The sequence below is a fragment of the Coffea eugenioides genome, chromosome 5 (genome assembly GCF_003713205.1).
Source record: "Coffea eugenioides isolate CCC68of chromosome 5, Ceug_1.0, whole genome shotgun sequence".
In the NCBI taxonomy this organism is placed as follows: domain Eukaryota; kingdom Viridiplantae; phylum Streptophyta; class Magnoliopsida; order Gentianales; family Rubiaceae; genus Coffea; species Coffea eugenioides.
Genome location: NC_040039.1, coordinates 24,083,946 through 24,103,643, shown reverse-complemented (window position 1 = coordinate 24,103,643; position 19,698 = coordinate 24,083,946). Strand labels below are relative to the sequence as shown.

At 37.1% G+C, this 19,698-nt stretch overlaps 1 protein-coding gene across 1 annotated transcript; it reads left to right on the top strand.

The window, feature by feature from the left end:
- Positions 1-543: 543 nt before the first annotated feature.
- LOC113770291 (nuclear pore complex protein NUP133) lies at positions 544-12,043 on the top strand. Its single transcript, XM_027314710.1, has 9 exons — positions 544-798; positions 1,938-2,065; positions 2,148-3,998; positions 6,550-7,271; positions 8,320-8,472; positions 8,807-9,140; positions 10,108-10,175; positions 11,210-11,720; positions 11,836-12,043. Exons 1-9 carry the CDS (start codon positions 602-604, stop codon positions 11,883-11,885), a joined length of 4,014 nt encoding a protein of 1,337 aa, XP_027170511.1. The 5' UTR covers positions 544-601; the 3' UTR covers positions 11,886-12,043.
- The last annotated feature ends 7,655 nt before the right edge of the window (positions 12,044-19,698 follow it).

Sequence of the window (19,698 nt, the reverse complement as noted above, 5' to 3'; positions counted from 1 at the left end):
AGTAACCATTCCAACTTTTTATTTATAATTAGGATCAATTTTTCCTACACTAACAATGTATACACCATCAGAATCGAATGAATGACAACTATGTAAAATTGAATTTGAAATATAACTTTCGCACATGTATCATGAATCCAATGATGATAATGTATACACTATCAATGCGTATAAGATTTACTCTTTTAATTATATATAGAAAAACAGTAAATACATTTAAAATTTTTGACCATACTGGTTAGATTAACGATGAGATAAAATATTTAAAAAATAATGTTAGGGATTAAAGTAATTGTATCACTATAATTTAAAGGGATAAAATTATAATAACGATATGGTAACGCTATAGAATAAAAGGGCACTTTTATCCAAAAATTCTTAATATATTGAGTTGAATTAACTATGGGGTAAAATAACTAAAAGATAATGTTATGGGATAAACTGACAGTGCTGATATAATTTAAGGAGGTAAAGTAATAATAATCCTTCCTTCATAAAAAAAGCTTTCAAAACCATTCAAACTAGGCGGGTTAACTACATATTCACACGGCCGCCCAAATGAAAGGGTAAAACCCTAACAATTAAACCGTTCTCCCCGAAAATGTTTTCTCCGGGAAGAAGGAAATCCAGCTATGGCAGCGCAGCAGCAGCTCGTAAGGATCAAAATGCAACAGAAAAGAGTAATGATTCTTCTTTGGCATCGCCAAAAACTCCACTTCAAGATAGCAATGTAATTCCCAATCGCCCGGCCACTGGCACTCCTGCTCCTTGGGCGTCTCGCCTCTCTGTCCTTGCCCGGTAGGATTATTGAATTTCTTTGTTTTTCGTTCTGAGTTCAGTTTTTGCTGTAAATTGATATTGACTACTAGATGTTATAGGTTTTAGTTTTTTAGTTAATTTTTCTGGGCATCCACTGATATGTGGAAAATTGGTGCTCAATTAGATGTCCTGGAAATTTCTGAAAAGGGTACGCTTTGAGGTTAGAGGGCACAATTTTGGACTCAATAGGCATTTGTGATTATTTGTGTATTGAATTTAGAATTTTAGTTTTTTGTGTACGTGATATCCGTACAGTTTATACATGAATATGTTTAATTGCCCCTCTTTTATAAATAATCTAGAATTGTGGTAATTTGGGTTCCAAGTGCACCATTTGAATAAATTTTCGTAGATTTCTATGGACTACCTCAGTACAACTGGGGCTTGTTTTCTTGGCTGCTTTTTTGTGGAGGAAAGTTTCAAGGTTTTTACTGGTTCTTGTCTTATTTTTAAATTGTGATCTGGATTAGATGGTTCTTGACAAATGTAAGCATGTTTATTTTATGTCTTTTTTTCTGGTTTATCTTTTTTTGCTTTTGTTTTTGAATTTAATTATTGCTATAAATTGATATTGACTAATGCTATTGAAAGATTTTAGTTTCTTTTCTGGGTATTTACTTGTATATGGGAAATTGGTGCTCAATTAGTTTCCATGCCAAATTTCTCAATAGGGTGTGCTTGGAGGTAAGAGGGCACAATTTTGAGCTGAAGGGCATTTGTGCTAAATGTTGCATAGAGTATCTTTTTTTATTTTGTTTTTTCTTGCAGTATTGGTGTATTTTGTACAGGAATCAGTTTGAATGCTAAATTATGGTTCCAAGTTTGCTATTTGCGCTATTTTTTGTTGATTTGGTATGGAGGCTACCTTGGTGTAAATTTGTATCTTTTTTCTTTTAGCTGCTCTGTGGTTGAACAAATTGTTTGCAAGGTGCTTCCCTCTTCTTGTCTTATTTATGTAATTGGTTGGAATCTGAATTGTCATACATACTGTTCTAGACAAATATAAGTGTGTCAATTATGTGATCTTGGATGGTTTCATTGTGGGAGCTTGAAATGCAGCTTCATAACATATGCATGGAAAGGATTTTATCAGTTATTTTTGCTATTGATTTTTACAGGATTCCACCAGTTAAGAGAAATGAAAAAGGAGATGATGTGGACCTAGTTCAACCTGTGTATGTTGGAGAGTTTCCTTTAGCTGTACGTGATGAACAACAAGCAGCCTTAGTGCAAAAACAGTATCCTGGTTTGTGCAGTTTGTTCAGTTTGTAGGTATTGGATGATTTTCTTGCATTCCTTTTTTGAGGCAGACATATTTCTTCTGGCAGGTGAGATGTCCATATCTGGAGGAATGGACAAGGAAACATCTCTGGCTTGGGTTATATGCAGAGACAGGCTCTTTGTCTGGAATTACTTTTCTCCCACTGCTTCAAGGAATTGTGTTGTTCTTGACCTTCCTTCTAGTACTTTTGAAACCAGGGATTCCAGCAGAAATGCATTCAATTCTAACACTTGGTTAGTTTGTATCCTCAATTGGGACTGCTTAAATAGGAATAGTGACAAATTGATCTCACAGTGTAATTCGGCTGGCATTATTGTATGCAATAGAAGAAGTCGAACTCTTGTATACTGGCCAGAGATCTACTCTGAAAGTAGAAGTGCTCCAGTTCTTAGTTCTGCTTCAGTTGAGGAGTTGGAGGTGTTACTTTTGCCTGGTGATGGGAAAGCCAATTATAATAAGCAACGGCAACGTACTAAGCAGGGGAGTTCTATTACAGGATTGAGTTCCTTAAACTCTTTGATTGCAACTCCTGTTCTAGGTGCCAACCATGTTTGTGTCTCCCTTGCATGTAGTTCCAATGGTGATCTTTGGCAGTTTTTCTGCAGCCCATTTGCTATTGAACGGAAAAAAATTTTTCAGGACATGCTAGGTACAGCCTCTTCAGGTGGTGATAGTAGCCATTTAGTTGGAAGTAAGGGGTACCCTAGGTCATTGACTTGGCAGTTGTTTAATTCATTCAGTGAAACTAAAAGACAGTTTCTTTTATTGACAGATCGTGAGATACAGTGTTTTTGTGTTAAACTTACACCTGATTATAATGTATCCAAGCTCTGGTCACATGAAATTGTAGGCACTGATGGTGATTTGGGTATCCAGAAGGATCTAGCTGGGCAAAAGAGGATCTGGCCCCTGGATCTGCAAATTGACAATGATGGAAAGGTTATCACTATTCTTATTGCTATTTTTTGCAAAGATCGAATCACTAGTTCAAGCTACACCGAATATTCACTTCTGACCATGCAATATAGGTCTGGGTTGAGCATTTCGACGGAAAATGTTAAACCAACATCTGAGAGGGTTTTGGAAAAGAAGGCCCCGATCCAGGTAATAATACCTAAAGCAAGAGTAGAAGATGAGGAATTCTTATTTTCGATGAGGCTGAAGATTGGTGGCAAGCCAGCTGGTTCGGTCATTATACTTTCTGGTGATGGAACTGCAACTGTGTCGCATTACTGGAGAAATTCTACTCGTCTCTACCAATTTGACCTGCCTTATGATGCTGGCAAGGTTTTCGATGCTGCTGTTTTCCCTTCTTCAGATGATGGTGAAGATGGAGCTTGGGCTGTACTGACTGAGAAAGCTGGAATCTGGGCAATTCCTGAGAGGGCTATTTTGATTGGTGGAGTTGAACCACCTGAGCGAAGTTTGTCTCGCAAAGGGAGCTCAAATGAAAGATCATCACAGGAAGAAAGAAAAAACATCTCATTTTCTGGCAATATCCCTCCTCGAAGGGCTAGTTCAGAAGCATGGGATGCTGTGGATAGACATAGGGCACCCTTAACTGGAATTGCACATCGAAATGCTCAAGATGAAGAATCTGAAGCATTACTGAATCAGCTTTTCAATGATTTTCTCTTGTCTGGGCAGGTTGAAGGATCAGTTGATAAACTAAAATATTCCGGGGCATTTGAAAGAGACGGTGAAACAAATGTTTTTACTAGGATGAGCAAATCAATTGTGGATACCCTAGCCAAACATTGGACGACAACCAGGGGAGTTGAGATTGTGGCTTTGTCAATTGTGTCAACCCAGCTCATCGAGAAGCAACAGAAGCATCAGAAACATCTTCAGTTCCTAGCTCTATCCAAGTGTCATGAGGAACTGTGTACTAAACAGAGTATGATCACTTTTCTCATCATACTTCCTATAGCTTTATGTTTCTTTTTCTGTTTATAGGCCCGTTCTTGAGCACCTTGAATGTGAAATTTCATCCTTAACAAATTGATGCACTAATTAAGATTGAAGGAAAAGGAATTCACTCATCTTAGAAGGTTTTGTTGATCCATTAAAAGTGCAGACACTTTTTTAGATGTATGCGGAGTTTGGATAACTGTCTATATAGAGCCCTTTGAAAGAAAGATCTCCAATGGGCCATGTGCTATTTTGTTGTCATGAATGCTTTAAATAATTGAACCCTTCAGTATCCGGATCTTTAATTAAGTCTGTTTTGTTCTTTGGGTATTAGCCAAAAAAATAGCTTAAGTAAAGGATTTTAAACTCTTAATGTCAGTGCACCATGATCCGTTGCATCATCCTAAAAGAAACGAAGTTAGTTTTCTGCACATTCCTAGTTCTGGGAGTAAATTTTGTTCTAGTTAGGCTTTGCAAATTGTTTTTGAAGGTAGATTCTGGGGATTGTAGATGACTATAGTTTATACTTAAACCAAGATGTAACTGGAAAGAAAATTCAACAATATTTCTGATAAGGAAAATGTTCACCCTCCAGTTTGACGCAGTTCATTGGAACAACTCTACACAGGAGATCTCAAATTGTGTTCTGAACAAGAGTCTGGTCGAGTTGAATTAATTAGGTTAAACTGTAATGGTCAAGTGGAAATGATCTGAGCATTCCAAAATAATGGTTGTTTACAATCTGGTTTAGGTTGGTTAAAGCTTGTAAACTGAATAACTAAAAGTACAAATTTTGTTTTCAGCTAAGACCAGCAAAGACTAGTGCCTAGTCTATTCTTATACTTTTTCTGTGATATAACTAGTACCCCCTCCCTATCCACTTCCTCTTCTTCCCATCCCAGCTATCTACCAACCTGGATCTTAAGTGCAGCTTTTTATAGGACACATTTTCTGAAAGTTGCTCTCTTTCCTTTTTACCTGCTCTTGCTTGCACCATTAGCAGCCCACTATCCACCTTTCCTTCCTCTTCTCTCTTCCTTTCCACTCTTGCTCTCCCCTCTCTTGTGCACCCAAACCTGTGGCTCCCTCTTTTGCTGGATTTTAAAGAAGTTATCTCCATGGACTACTAGTTTTTGTTTCAGATCTTCTTTTATAGTTTCTATGTTTGTGTCTTCCTCATGTTTGGGTTTTGGATTTTAGTATATTACTTCATGTTGATTGAACCTCTATAGATATGGATTATCTTGTTAAGTTGTGGATTGATGAAGTGAGTTTATCGATGCAATCAGTCATTCTTTGGTTGAGCTTTGAAATTTCTTCTTAGGATTGACAATGTTGAAGATTTAATGATGGAACTTGAAATTTTTTTTTTTGGATGTCCCAAAAAGTTGAATTTTCGGTTGTGATTATTGATGTATTAATTTTGACCAAACTTAGCCCAAATTGTAATTGAGTTCAGTTACATTTTGAAAGCCTAAGATAAGTTTCAATAGAACCTAGAATTTCAAAGCTTGAAATTTGATCAAAATGTTTATTGGAGTATACAACAGTCATTGTAAATGACGAGCTGGGTTATGATTGAAAACCGAATACAAACCAACATTTTAAAGGGAATTTACTGAAAACTGCCGATAAACAGGCCTTGTTCTTTACTCCAACTTTGCAGCTATGGGCTTCCCTCCCCCCACCCACCCCTCCAAAAAAAAAAAAAGTTTCATTTTCCACTTAGCCAATCAAGCGCAGATAATTGTAAGAGAAGATAATCATAACTCAGTTGCATGTATTTTGTGTGCTTGAGTTTATGGAGATGTATGTCTTTCATCCAGGAAATTTGTTCCAATTATTCAACTCCTGTTATGGTATGATTCAGTTCTCTGCATATCAATTCCTCATAGCTTAAGTTGAGAAAGGGAGATGCCGAATATTAGGGGTTAAGAAAATTTTCATTTATATTTTCTAGATTGGAATATTTTGAGATTCAAGATCGTGCTGATACTTTAAGTTACCCTCTCTGTCAAAGTTAAGATTTCATTTATATTTTCTAGATTGGAATATTTTGAGATTCAAGATCGTGCTGACACTTTAAGTTACCCTCTCTGTCAAAGTTAAGATGATGAATTTCAAATGATACCTCGGCTGTGGTGAAACCTAGAACTGGTGTTGGAAGCTTTCATAACTGAGGGTCGGTTAAAATCCATGTTCACATTAGCCATCCAAGGAAAGTGCAAATACCCCATTTCATAAAGGTTTCAGGTCTGGTATTGACAACTTTTATAAATATGTTGGAACAGCTGCCTGAGATGAACTAATGTTTGAATATGGCCAAAAGTACATGGCACGGTTCTTGTGGACTATAGCCACCTGCTGTTAGTTCTTCATGTAGTCATTCATCATATCAAAGGCTATTTATCTGTTACTAACTTGGTTGTTGTATTGTTGCTGATCTAAGCACAAAATTAGCAAATCCGCAAATAGCTTTTGCATCATTTCATAAGCAATCTAATCTATTTTATGGAAACTTCTTTTCCTGCAAGCAGGACAGTCACTGCAAATTATTTTGGAACATGGTGAAAAGCTTGCCGGAATGCTCCAACTCAGGGAGCTGCAGAATATGATTTGCCAGAGTCATACAAATGGAGTCAGCTCTTCTTACTCTCGTTCAGAAACTCAAACCTCTGGTGCTCTTTGGGATCTTATCCAGTTAGTTGGTGAGCGAGCCCGTAGGAGAACTGTTCTATTGATGGATAGAGAGAATGCTGAAGTATTCTACAGTAAGGTTTCAGATATTGAGGACTTGTTTTACTGCTTAGAGAAACAATTAGACAGCATGATTGGGGAAGATATGCCTTTCACTGTTCAGTTTCAAAGAGCTTGTGAAATCTCAAATGCATGTGTAAGCATACTTCAGACTGCGATGCACTACAGAAGTGAGCATCACCTCTGGTATCCTTCTCCTGATGGCTTGACACCATGGTACTGCCAAACTGTTGTAAGAAGTGGCATTTGGAGCATTGCATCTTTCATGCTTCAGCTGATCAATGAAACATTTCGCCTTGATGATGCTAAGAAGTTGGACTTTTATTCTCATCTAGAAGTACTTTCTGAAGTTTTACTTGACGCCTATTCTGGAGCTATAACGGCGAAATCTGAACGCAATGAAGAACAGAAAGGCCTGCTAGATGAATACTGGAAAAGGAGAGATGCACTTCTTGACTCCCTCCATAAGCAAGTAAAAGGGTTCTTCCAGGCCAAACTCCAGGTTACTTTTCCTGTTTAATCTTCTTCTGGAAGATTCTGACATTGACTGGATGCTTTTATGTGCTTGTTTCTTATTTGTATAAAATTTTAAATATGTCAAATCTATTTCTAGGCTTAGGGCTAAAACCAGAAGCTATTGTGATGGAGCAGTTGAATTGTGCATCTGGAGATTATTTTCTGGTTTGATGAATATTTCTAACTTGTCATTCGGTGAAGTTCTTGATCGACCATTTTAGTATTTATGCTTAGTGGTGGTCTTGTTGGAATCGGGTAAACTCTAACATATTGCGACTTATCTTGGTAGCTGTGCACCCTTAATATTAACTTGAGTTTAGGCCTTTCATCCTTTATTAGGAGAGACTTTTTAGCAAAGCTGGAACTTTTCTGATGCTGCTAGCAGATGAAGGGTGAAGCAGGTTGGGTCTGGTTAGGACAACATTAAGCAAGGAAGAGATTTGATTGTTTCTTTACATTGATAGGAGCATGATTTGGACTTTTTTATGAAAATCTATTGGAATTGACATTTCTTTCTTTCCTGCCATTAATGAGAAGCACAAGGGAGCAAAAGGTAGGTTTTGGAATGATATGGAGTTTTGACTATGGACTTGTAACTACAAGGTAGCAAAGGGTGATTTGCCAAAATATGGTACTCGGTCATAGTCGAGTTTCTGTTTATTCCATTGTTAGTGTCCTCCTGATTTGTTAAGCCTCAGGTAGCAGTCATCTGGATTCTGTGGGTTGATTATATTGAATATAAGGAATGGCAATATATGAGTTGGCAAAGCATGTCTTGGTTTTGAAACTGCTTGTCTTGCTTGCTCGGTCTTGAAGTAGTAAGTGATCTTGAGTCTCATTGAGTATAAGAATCTTCATTTCGAATGTCAAGCCAAGGGTATTTGTTGTGAAGTCCAACATGGTCACGTAATTGTCCCATTAATAATGCTAGAGTCCCTGATTTTTTAGTTGGAATGTGTTTTCAGATTTTTTTAAAATGATAGAGAATGTTGCATCTGAGGAAACTTGGTACCGTACATTTTCGTTTTTTGCAGGATCCAGATGGAGGAACAGAAGTACAAAATGACGAAGTTATTAGAAAGCTTTCTTCTAAGTTGTTGCATATTGCTAAAAGACATGAAGGGTATCAGACACTTTGGAGTATTTGCTGTGACCTTAATGATTCCGAGCTCCTTAAGAATCTTATGGTATGAAATTATGTACTTGTTCTCCCTTAAACTGATGTAACCCTGTATCAGTTGGTCGAGATCCCTGAAATTAGAGGTCCTAGGTTCAAATCCCCCCCCCAAAAAAAAAAACCAAAAACAAAAAAATCCTACCCCTCACCTGCTAATAATAATAATTAAAAAAAAAATCATCCTATATTGGTTGCCATTCTGTTTAGTTGATTTGGTGGCTAGTAGTTTTATCTTCAATGTTATTGTATTTACCATCTTTCAGAGTGCACAATCTATCCATGTTCTATTTTTGAAACTTTAGTTTTTAATTCATTCTTATAGCATCCAATGTTCTATTATGCAGCATGAGAGCATGGGACCTAGAGGGGGTTTCAGCAACTTTGTCTTCAAGCAGCTGTATGACAGCAAACAATATTCCAGACTGATGAGACTTGGGGAGGAGTTTCAAGAAGAGCTTGCTATTTTCTTAAAGCAGCATCAAGATCTTCGTTGGCTTCATGAAGTGTTTCTTAATCAATTTGCTGCTGCTTCTGAAACTCTTCATGTTGTAGGTCTGTCTCAAGAAGATTCATCAGGTCTGGCTAACGAGGAAACTCATTTTTGTGGCACAACCAACAGAACAACCTTGGCAGAAAGGAAGCATTTTCTCAATCTGTCAAAGATAGCTGCAATGGCAGGTATTTGAAAGAGTCGCATGTTCGCATGTTACTAAGGTGCAGGAAGGGTAATAAATGTTTTAGGCATAAGATAAAGCTAAACGCTTGAAATTTTTGAATATCCTGCTTGGCCGTAAAATCTGACCACTTCTTGTAACCAATTACACTTCAGCATTTGGTTCATTTGTGTTTGCTTGTGCACATGCTGAAGCCTCAGCTTCAGCGACATCCAAACACTTATTCATCGTAAGCCTACTGCTGGAATTGCTCAATTGTCTACATGTCTGCTCAATGTGACCAAGCGAAAGAGCGCTGGTTTTCCATGCTGGATCTCTTATCATGGGGAGTTGCCTAATACCCATAATGCCCAAGCCCAGGGCATCTAAATAGTTAGTGATAGTTCCACTGAATAGCAGCCATGGTATTACTGGACTTACAAGCTACTATCTAGTTTCAACCTCTGAGATGTTGAGAGCCAGCCAAATAAGCAACTACCATCCAAGGGAGAAGTCTAGTTGTTTGGCATTGGCAGATATGAGCAAGGGCTTGTTTTCCCTTTTGCCTTGCCTGATCCTTTGTACTTTGGGGAACTATACTTGTCCACTTGGCTGTATCCCCAAAATTTCTGCTCTGGAATATTCTTAACTTTGCTAATAGTCTCCACCAAACATATGAGTTGCAGAGCTATTCCCCTTTATACATTTAGTTTGTGCTTTACTACCTCTCTGTATGTGTGGCTTGACTCGATGCCTATTTTCGCATGATGCCTCCAGAATAAACTTGTAAATGTGCACTTTACAACTTAGGATGAAGTTTTTATCTGTTTGCTTTTTTAGTTTATTGTATCTCTCAAAGTGTATAGAAATAATAAGAGGAAATGGAGTATACAGTGACCAGAGAAAGCCTTAAAAAATGTACCTGCAGATCTGATTTTGTTTCTATTCAGTTAAGTGCTTGAGTCACTAATGCATCTATTCACGTCTGGCAGGAAGGAATGTTGATTGTCCCGCAAAGGTGAAGCGCATTGAAGCTGATCTGAATATTCTGAAATTGCAGGTGTAATATGAGATCTTTTATGTAGTCTTTTATGGTTTGAGGGTCGTCTGAAGTTTCTTGCCTTTGATCAAAGGAAACCTCAAGAACTCAATAAGGAATGGTGATTTCACCAGGTGTAATATTAGGAATGGTGATTTCACCCTAGAACTCAATAAGAAAGATCATAGGTGATACTTGTTTCTTGCCTATGAATAAGTTTTTATATTCATCTTCTAGTTAAATATCTGCTTAATTTGGTCGAAGTTCTGTTTATTTTCACTATGGCAGCATGCTTCTCTCTTAATTGCATTCTGAACTGCATACTGACTTATATTTGGTGTGAAGTAGCCAACTGGAAGTATGTACTGACTGTTAGTTTGTTTTCATTTCATGCGTAGAACAACAAATGAGAACCAAAGATATTGACTTGTTGGTGACTATTCTTTTCGACTCAATTGAGTTCTGGGTAGATTACTCTTATGAGGTTTATTATAACAACAGTCATCTTCCCTATTAGAGGAATAGGCAAATGCTATTTTTACTATCATTGGCTCATTTACAATCCTCGTCTTACAATTCAAAGCTTGAGTTAATGCTTCAGAAAATTGTGAAAAAGGGTAGATTTAGAGGAACAATAATGACATATGCATGATAAGTAGAATTTAGAGGTACAAGCAAACACCTTTTTATGTATCTTGTTCACTCATGTACAGACGTTAAGAATTAAACTCCGAGCAGATGGAATTAGAGTTCAAATACAGGAGAAACTTTGCAGTTCTGCTTCCTGGAGTGTTGGGAGTCTAGCAAAAGCCCTTGAAGTTACCTTAACCTTGTAGTGACCATTTTTCAGCTATTGGGGACTGTAGATTTATGCTTGTTAATCTGAAGGCTGAGCCTGAGAAAGCTTTCCGTGACAATTTTTTTTTTTTTTTGGGAATCAATCTAATAATTAGTTTAGTTCATTGAACAAGGCTTTTTTTTTTTTTTTGCAGTTGCTGTATGGAAGCTTTACATTTGCTTCCAAATCTCTAATGTTCATGGATTAAAATTTGCAGGAAGAAATATTGGGGCTCCTTCCTGACGGTGATGAAAAGCACAATATTGGAAACAGGCTTCTCCCTCCTGTGGACCTAATTGAATTGTGCCTGAAAAACCAGAACAGGCTCCTTGCTTTGCGAGCATTTGATGTTTTTGCGTGGACAAGCTTCTTCTTCCTTAAGTGCAACTCTAGCCTTTTGGAGGAGTGCTGGAGGAATGCAGCAAATCAGGATGACTGGGAAAGGATCTATCAGTTGTCTGTCACTGAAGGGTGGAGTGATGAGGAAACCCTACATTCTCTTCAAGAAACAGTTCTTTTTCAGGCGTCTACTATATGCTATGGGCCTGAAGCAAAAACTTTTGATGGTGGATTCGATGAAGTACTGCCCCTGAGGCAAGAGAATCTGGAAGTTGAGTATGTGAAGGATGTATCTTCATCAGTGGAAGCAATTCTGATGCAGCACAAAGATTTTCCTGATGCTGGCAAGTTGATGCTTACTGCTATTATGCTGGGAAGTGCTCATGCTGGTACTGTAATTAATGAGAGTTGTTTCCCAATGGAGTGAAGTTAAAATTGTGCATATACTTTATGGACTTTGTATAGTTTGCATCTTCTGTAATTGTTGTTACTTTTGGCGTTTAGGGGCAGAGGAGCTAAACCTACATTTACATTCTGAGTTGTCCTTGCTGTGATGGCGTGCCTATGTAGCTTGTGTTGGTCAGTTGGAAAGTAGGTGTATACGATGCTGATCAATAGCTGATGATACTGCATTTCCTTACAAATACTCTTTAACGGAGAAGGAAAACTTCTTTTTTGATCTTGGATTTATGAAATGTACTGATTTTTAGCACTGGGGCATATTAACTGGCAAAACGAGCAAAGAATTGGAATTTTGATTAAGTACTGGAAATTTTTCGGAGGGATGGATGACTAACAAGTATCATTAGGATTAGATTCTCAGCAATTGAATGACTTATTACATTGGAGAAAATTGTCAATTAACAATATAAATAGTAGATGACTCCTTGTATAACTGTAAGCATTAATTTAATTCCTTGATAAGGTTCAATGCCAATATTGGGAAATCTATCAAGACCGCACAATTGGAAAGCCAAAAATTGGAAATCTTTAGACAGATACGAGAGAAGAATAATTATGATTATGGTGATTGTAGAAAATATAAACCAAGTGTTTAGTTATTTAATTAATTAGTGTCTATGTGCTATTTATATATTGGTTTATAATGTGATGCATTGTTTAGTTCAATAGGGGCAATTGCATGGGATTAGTTCCCTTACTAGTAATAGTAGTGTGGAAGCACTGGTATTAGTGAAGCCATACAGAGTATCAGAAGTTATTAGACTCCATCGTCCAGTATTCGTTTCTTTGTATATTTTGGAATAGCCACAGCCCCGTTTGAATAGTAGAGAAAAATTCCTTTGCTTCTTAATCAATTTCTTGTGAATTTTTTTGTAGGTTTATATGTGTTTTATCTATTTGGGTCAAAGTTACGGTAGATTAAAGTATGGCAAATCTTAACTCCAATATTGTTTATTTTGTTCAAAAACTCAAAACAAAGGCGAAGTCCAATTTTTGACAGAACAGATGATAACTCATCTAAAGATATGTGGGTTACATCGATATATTGAAACAACATTTGTTCAGAATGCTTGTGAAGGCAAAAAGATGAAAGATAGTTTGGCGTTGTTGCAAATTCATAAGAAAATTGGTATATTAGTTTTTGAAAAAATTGCTATGACTGATATGGCAAAAAAAGCTTGGGATATATTGAAAAAAACATACAAAAGGATTGACAGAGTCCAACAAAATAATTTGATAGTGTTGAAGAGGAAATTTGAACTTGTGACAATGGAAAAGTCAGAATCTATTGAATCTTATTTTTCTCATATATTAGATATTAAAAACAAGATGACACTTAATCAGTATGACCTTCTTGTCAAAACATTTGTTGAGAAAGTTCTCAATATCCTACCCATGAAGTTTGATCATGTGGTAGCTGTGCTCTAGGAGAAGAAAATTTTGGAAAATTTGAGTGTTGAAGATTTGCAGGGGTCAATAATTCTGCATGAACAAAGAATTAATGGAAAGTTGGATGATGCCCTGGAGAAGGATACAGGAGAGAACCCATTACAAACACAGTTGAATTTGAGAAACAATAATGATACTAAAGAACAAGATGAATCCAATTAGAGAAAACCTGAACCCGAGCAACAACAATGGATGTGGTTACAATAGCAGATGTGCCCGTTGTTATAACAATAGAGGTAGAGGAGTTACATCAAATCTTGGACATGGTAATGGTAACAATTTTAATTTTAGAGATGGTCCTAGTAGAAACAGAGGTGGTAATTTTGGCAGAGAAAATAATTTTGATCAAAATCATTTTCAAAATAATTTTGGATAGAGAATTCAAGGCTATAATTGTGAAAAATTTGACCACAGACAGTTTGAATATAGATTCAAAGAAAATGTAAACATGAATTTTTAAACAAATGTTACTGACAATCCGGTTTAGAGTAATAATAAAAAATATGAAATTTTATTGTTAACTTGTAATGCTATTGATGTGGTTGATAAAAACAAATGATACTTAGATACGGGCTATAGTAATTGTGACGACCCCACTTCTCCTTAGGGCGAATCTTAGGGTTTCAGCGGGCCGCCTTCCTAGCTCTCGCCAGGGTTTAATACGAGTCAAATTTAAAATTAAAGATAATCAACCAATGATAAAAGTCAATATAAAGAAAAGTCGCTTCCTTATATAATCATTTGAGTCTTACATCACAAAGTTTCCAAAAGGCATATCAAATTTTCCCCAGAAATACAACCATCCAAAGTTGACTGAACCATTTACATCCAAATTCTAATCAAAAGGTAATCAAGTCAGCTTCTCCAAAAATTTTTCCATTCCAAGCTCCTATTAAGGTAAACAAACTATAGAGGTGAGCTAGCGCTCAGTGAGGCCAAGAAAAGCATGCAAACAAATAGGTTCAAATGGCAATAAAACTTAGACAAGAAGGATAACCGTAAAACTCATGTAATTCACAAAGGAAAGTCAAACACAATCAATAAGGATACGGAAGCTCTCAGGAGCTAACTTCACACAGCTTTGCCAAGGCCTTGATCCAAAATTTCACACGTTGATTCTCCGTCAACCAAGCAAGTATCAAATCCGTAGACTCCACTTTTCACCAAATTTTCGTCCACCATTACACCCCCTACCGGGCCCGAACGTCAAATAGAAAAGGCAATACTACTCGAGTATGCCAAGCAAGATTTCAAAAGATCAAGTTTTATAATTTTCTCATGGTTCACCAAACTTCTCGACCAAGCTCATGCCCGCTCAAGTCGCAAGGGTAGCCAATGAGTTTTGGGCGTCCCCACAAGTACAAGTACACCCTCGTCTCGACAAGTCCAATTCACATTTTCAACAAGAAGCAGGTCAAGTATCAAACAACAAGTCATGCACTTGACACTCACAAATTCAAAAGCAAGTGAGTAACTAAGGCCTTTAGTTGTCCATACCGAGATTCCTTTCGAAACCCTCTTGAGTACCTGAAGAAATATTAACCAACCATCACTCACGGATACCCTAGGCTACTTAGCATTCAAGGAAGAAAATGTCTTTGCTTAAAACTTAAACAATGCCTCAAAAAGAGTTTTAATTCATCAAAAATCGAGATTCAAAAACGAGGATTTAAAGTCACAAGGGAAACTGGTATCATCCATGAAATCAAGTTTAAAACGGACTATCAATCTTAAAAGGAAATTGGAAGTTCGTAAAAGTTCATTTCTTAAGAAATTAGAAATTTTCAGCTTTACGCGACAATATTTGAAAAATTAGATCTTGAGTTTGGTAAGTCCAAACATTAGAAACTTTACACCGTTGGAAACTAGATTCATAGTACTAAAACTTTCCAGAGACACTTTTCCTAGATTCCAACTAGAAATCCTTCGAATCTCAGCTCAAATCTACTGTTTTATTAAAACAGGACAGAAATAGTCTTGATTTTTCGGTAAAGTTTGAAAATGTGGCAAAATTCATAGGAATTGAATTAGCCTCTAAATTTTACAACACAGCAAGAACTTCAAGTCAAGTTTCAACCGCAATAAGTGGAACTCAATTTAGATTCTCCAACACCAAGATACACCGGTTTTAAGAAAACTGGTTTTCGCAACATGTTTCACGGATTTTCAGTCACAAAGCTTCAACACAGTTTTGAAATCAAGCCATAACTAATTCTATACAAGTCCAAATTGGGAATGGTTTATGGCGTTGAAAACTAGGTTCAAAATGCTATAAATCATCAGAAGAAATCATTTTCAAATTCGTTTCACGAGAGGGACAAAATTGAGCCACAAGAGGCAACTGTATGATTGCCAACTCTAGTACAAGTATCAAGACCAACATATGGACAAGTCTAGCAAGTAAGCATCACTTGGATGATGAGAATATAAAGACCAAGGCCCATTCAAGCACATGGGGAATTGGAAGATTCAAGTGAAGACTAGTTGATTGCACGAATGCTTGAGTTTAGTAGGATTATTTGATTTTCCTCGTTGATTTTGGTTATTTCTCGTTTTAAAAAGTCTAGGTAATTAAGATAGTTTAATTGCGGCCCATTTGTTAGTAAGTAAGGCCCAAAATCTTTCTTAAGTATGTAGGGTAGTTTGGTCAACTTTTGGATTAGGGTTAATGCTTGTAAGGGCTATAAATAGCCCCACTTCCTCTTTGTTTGGGATCAGTTTTTGGCTATTAAATACAATTAGTGAGTTTTCACTTTCTCTTTGGCAAGAGAGTTTCCTTTGAATACTTGAGAATCTTCTCAAGTTATTCACCCGAACTTATCAATCGAGTATCTCCTTGATTGTGGCGTTCTACTACCTCCAATTTGGTTCGTTAATTCGAGTAGTTATGGGTTGAGATAATATCAAAATTGTTCGTGACTTCTAGGGATTAGTTGGGTCAAATTTCCGCTGCCTAAGCCATGGTGTTTTGGTTGTCTAGATCGGGGTTTCACATCAGTTGGTACCAGAGCTAGTCGACAACCACCAGGTTATATCTTTTTTTTTTTTTTCGTTTATTTCGAGTCATATATGTTTATCCCAATCTGTTCGTTTGTTTAGAACAAAAAAAAAAATTATTACTGTTCATCGTTACTGTTCACCGACACTGTTCATAGTTGCTGTTCATCCGAATACAATTCTGTCCAGCCTTGTTGTTTGTGTTATCCAACTTGTTTACTTGGTTTTCAAATCTGAATTTTGGCAAAACTTGTTGGAATTTTGTGAATCTTGAAGAGAACTTACAATAATCTTGAGCTTCTTGAATTCTTGACCACAATCTTGAAATTTCTGAAGTTCCTGACAACTTCCTTGAACGTTCTTGAAAGATCTTGGAGTTCTTGGTTGTTATTATTTATGGACTTCCTTGTTCTGTGTCGTGGTTGATAGTTGTAGTCAAAAAAAAATGAAGAAAGAAAAGAGGAATTGGTTGGCAAGAGAAAAAAAAAGGAAAGGAAAGAAAGGGGCAACCGAATTGTTTTGAATAGAGAACCAAATCTGATTTGTGCAATCTTTCTTGGAGTAGAATTTGGAAGTTACCAAAAGTTGTTTCAAGAAGATTACCAAAGGTTGTTTCAAGAAGGTTACCAAAAGTTGTTTCAAGAAGGTTACCAAAAGTTGTTTCAAGAAGGTTACCAAAAGTTGTTCAAGAGGAAGAGGATTTTCAAAAGGTTTCCAAAAACTAACTTGTTTCCAAAATCAATTAGGAAACTAAGTAAAGCACTTGGATAACTCTTTGTACTCACTTGGACACTCTCTCTCCTACCTTTTTAGGAAACTTTCCTAAACTCTCTCATCCATTTTTTGGAAACTTTCCTATATTCTCTCATCCATTTTTAGGAAATTTTCCTAAACTCTCTCATCCATTTTTTTTGAAATTTTCCTAAACTCTCTCATCCATTTTTTAGGAAACTCTCCTAAAATTCTCTCATCCATTTTTAGGACCTTTCCTATATTCTCTCATCCACTTTAGGAAACTCTCCTATATTCTCTTCCTAGATTCTAGGAACACTTTCCTTCATTTTCTCCAACATTCTTGTGATTACACTTGTGGAAAGGTTGGTAACGGTTGTTGGACTTGAGCAGCATTTCTCAACTACCTAACCCAACAGGTAAAGGTATTTGGTAAGTCCATTAGAGTGACATCCATATACACGAGTGCGAGTGGATACACGTAAGGGAGCGTGAAAGGCAATATCTTCGGTTTCGTTGCTAACTTTTTGCAGGTTCCCTCATACGTCATGGCGAGTATAAGACGCATAAAAGCTAGCCCACAACATTGTCTTCCTGATCCTAAGGGAGTCAAAGAAGTGGCATTACGTGGTGTAGATGAGCAATTGGACCTCGTCAAATCTCAGTTGCTTGGTTGGTTTTATACTCGTTGCGGTGTCAAAGATAAAATTTGTAGCTTGGCCATTGATGGTAGTTGTGAAGTCAATCTTGCAAGTGCTATCATGGTTGAGAAATTAAATCTTCAAACCATTGATCATCTTCAACCGTACAAGTTGACGAGCACTCATGGGGATGTTTGGGTTACTAAGCACACACTTGTACCTATTCAAATCGGCAAATATGTGGATGAGGTGTTGTGTGATGTAGTCCCAATTCAAGTGACACATGTGTTGTTGGGCAAAGCATGGATGTCGAGGCGAGAAGTTAAAATTGATGGACATACTAATAAGTATTCCTTCTTATTTAATAGTCATCGTCTTGCACTTGTATCACTTACTTATGACCAATTTTGTATTGATCTAGCATGCATGAAAAGTGAGTTTGAGCGTTATAGAATGGAGAAAAAGCTAGATGAGGGAATTGTGCCTGCAGAGGTAAAACCCGAGGAAGTTGAAAGTAATGAGATAAAAGGGTCAGCGGTTGAACTAGAAAAAGAGATGGAAAAATCTAATGAGATGGGTGGTAAAAAGGAAGAAAGAAGAGAAAGTGGGCTGATCTTGAGCAACCCGGTGAAGGCCTATTATTTTCTTAACAAACTTACCTTTGCTTTGTTTAGTGTTTCTTCTTTTATACAGATCAAGCAAAGGCAAGTTGAGCTGATCTTGGTGTGTTCCATTCCAAAATCAATTGTAGACGTTGCAAGCCTCCATGGAGTTGGTACTCCAAGAGTTAAACTCCCTTGGTATCCATTCATGGAACAATGTCAACTCAAATCAGTCCACACCAAAGGGGAGTTGATTCGAGCTCATCTTGAAGGGAACACTCCATATTTTAGGGATGGTTGTGTACCAAGGGTTCGTTTAAAGAACAAGTACCTCAATGACCATTATGATTTTCGTCTTGCTCTTAGTCCACATGCAGCTCCAACATCACCAAATCCGCCTTGGTGCCTTGCAAGTGTGTTCGAGCCGGAGTTCGATTTCACGGGATACACTTCATACCACTTTGAGGACCCTTACCTCATGACCACAAACAATAAAGTTGAGCATACATTGAAGATGGTTTGTGAGATTCAAGGTTCGACGAGGGTTATTTTCCAACTTAGCACATGGGCTTTACATTGGATGCCATCTGTAGCCATCATAACAAGATTGAGTCGAAGGCATGTAACTCGTCTTGTCACCATTCGTGCTTCAATTTGTGGGCAAATTGCTTTTAAGAGGAGGGGAATGATGAGAATATAAAGACCAAGGCCCATTCAAGCACATGGGGAATTGGAAGATTCAAGTGAAGACTAGTTGATTGCACGAATGCTTGAGTTTAGTAGGATTATTTGATTTTCCTCGTTGATTTTGGTTATTTCTCGTTTTAAAAAGTCTAGGTAATTAAGATAGTTTAATTGCGGCCCATTTGTTAGTAAGTAAGGCCCAAAATCTTTCTTAAGTATGTAGGGTAGTTTGGTCAACTTTTGAATTAGGGTTAATGCTTGTAAGGGCTATAAATAGCCCCACTTCCTCTTTGTTTGGGATCAGTTTTTGGCTATTAAATACAATTAGTGAGTTTTCACTTTCTCTTTGGCAAGAGAGTTTCCTTTGAATACTTGAGAATCTTCTCAAGTTATTCACCCGAACTTATCAATCGAGTATCTCCTTGATTGTGGCGTTCTACTACCTCCAATTTGGTTCGTTAATTCGAGTAGTTACGGGTTGAGATAATATCAAAAATTGTTCGTGACTTTTAGGGATTAGTTGGGTCAAATTTTCGCTACCTAAGCCATGGTGTTTTGGTTGTCTAGATCGGGGTTTCACATCATTGGAAATTCGAAAATGGTGGCTAAAAGCCAAGTACAAGTCTTGACCGCTTTAATTAAGGTAACTAGTTAAAAGTGTAAAATTTTGAGGAAATGAGAGATACATTAGCGAGAGAAGTTCAATAGGGATACATTTGAAGTCAAGGAAGTGGAAAAATCAAGGTAACAGGTTGGAAGTAGGCCGTCCGAAGTTTTAAAGTCAAGAATCCCATTTCTAT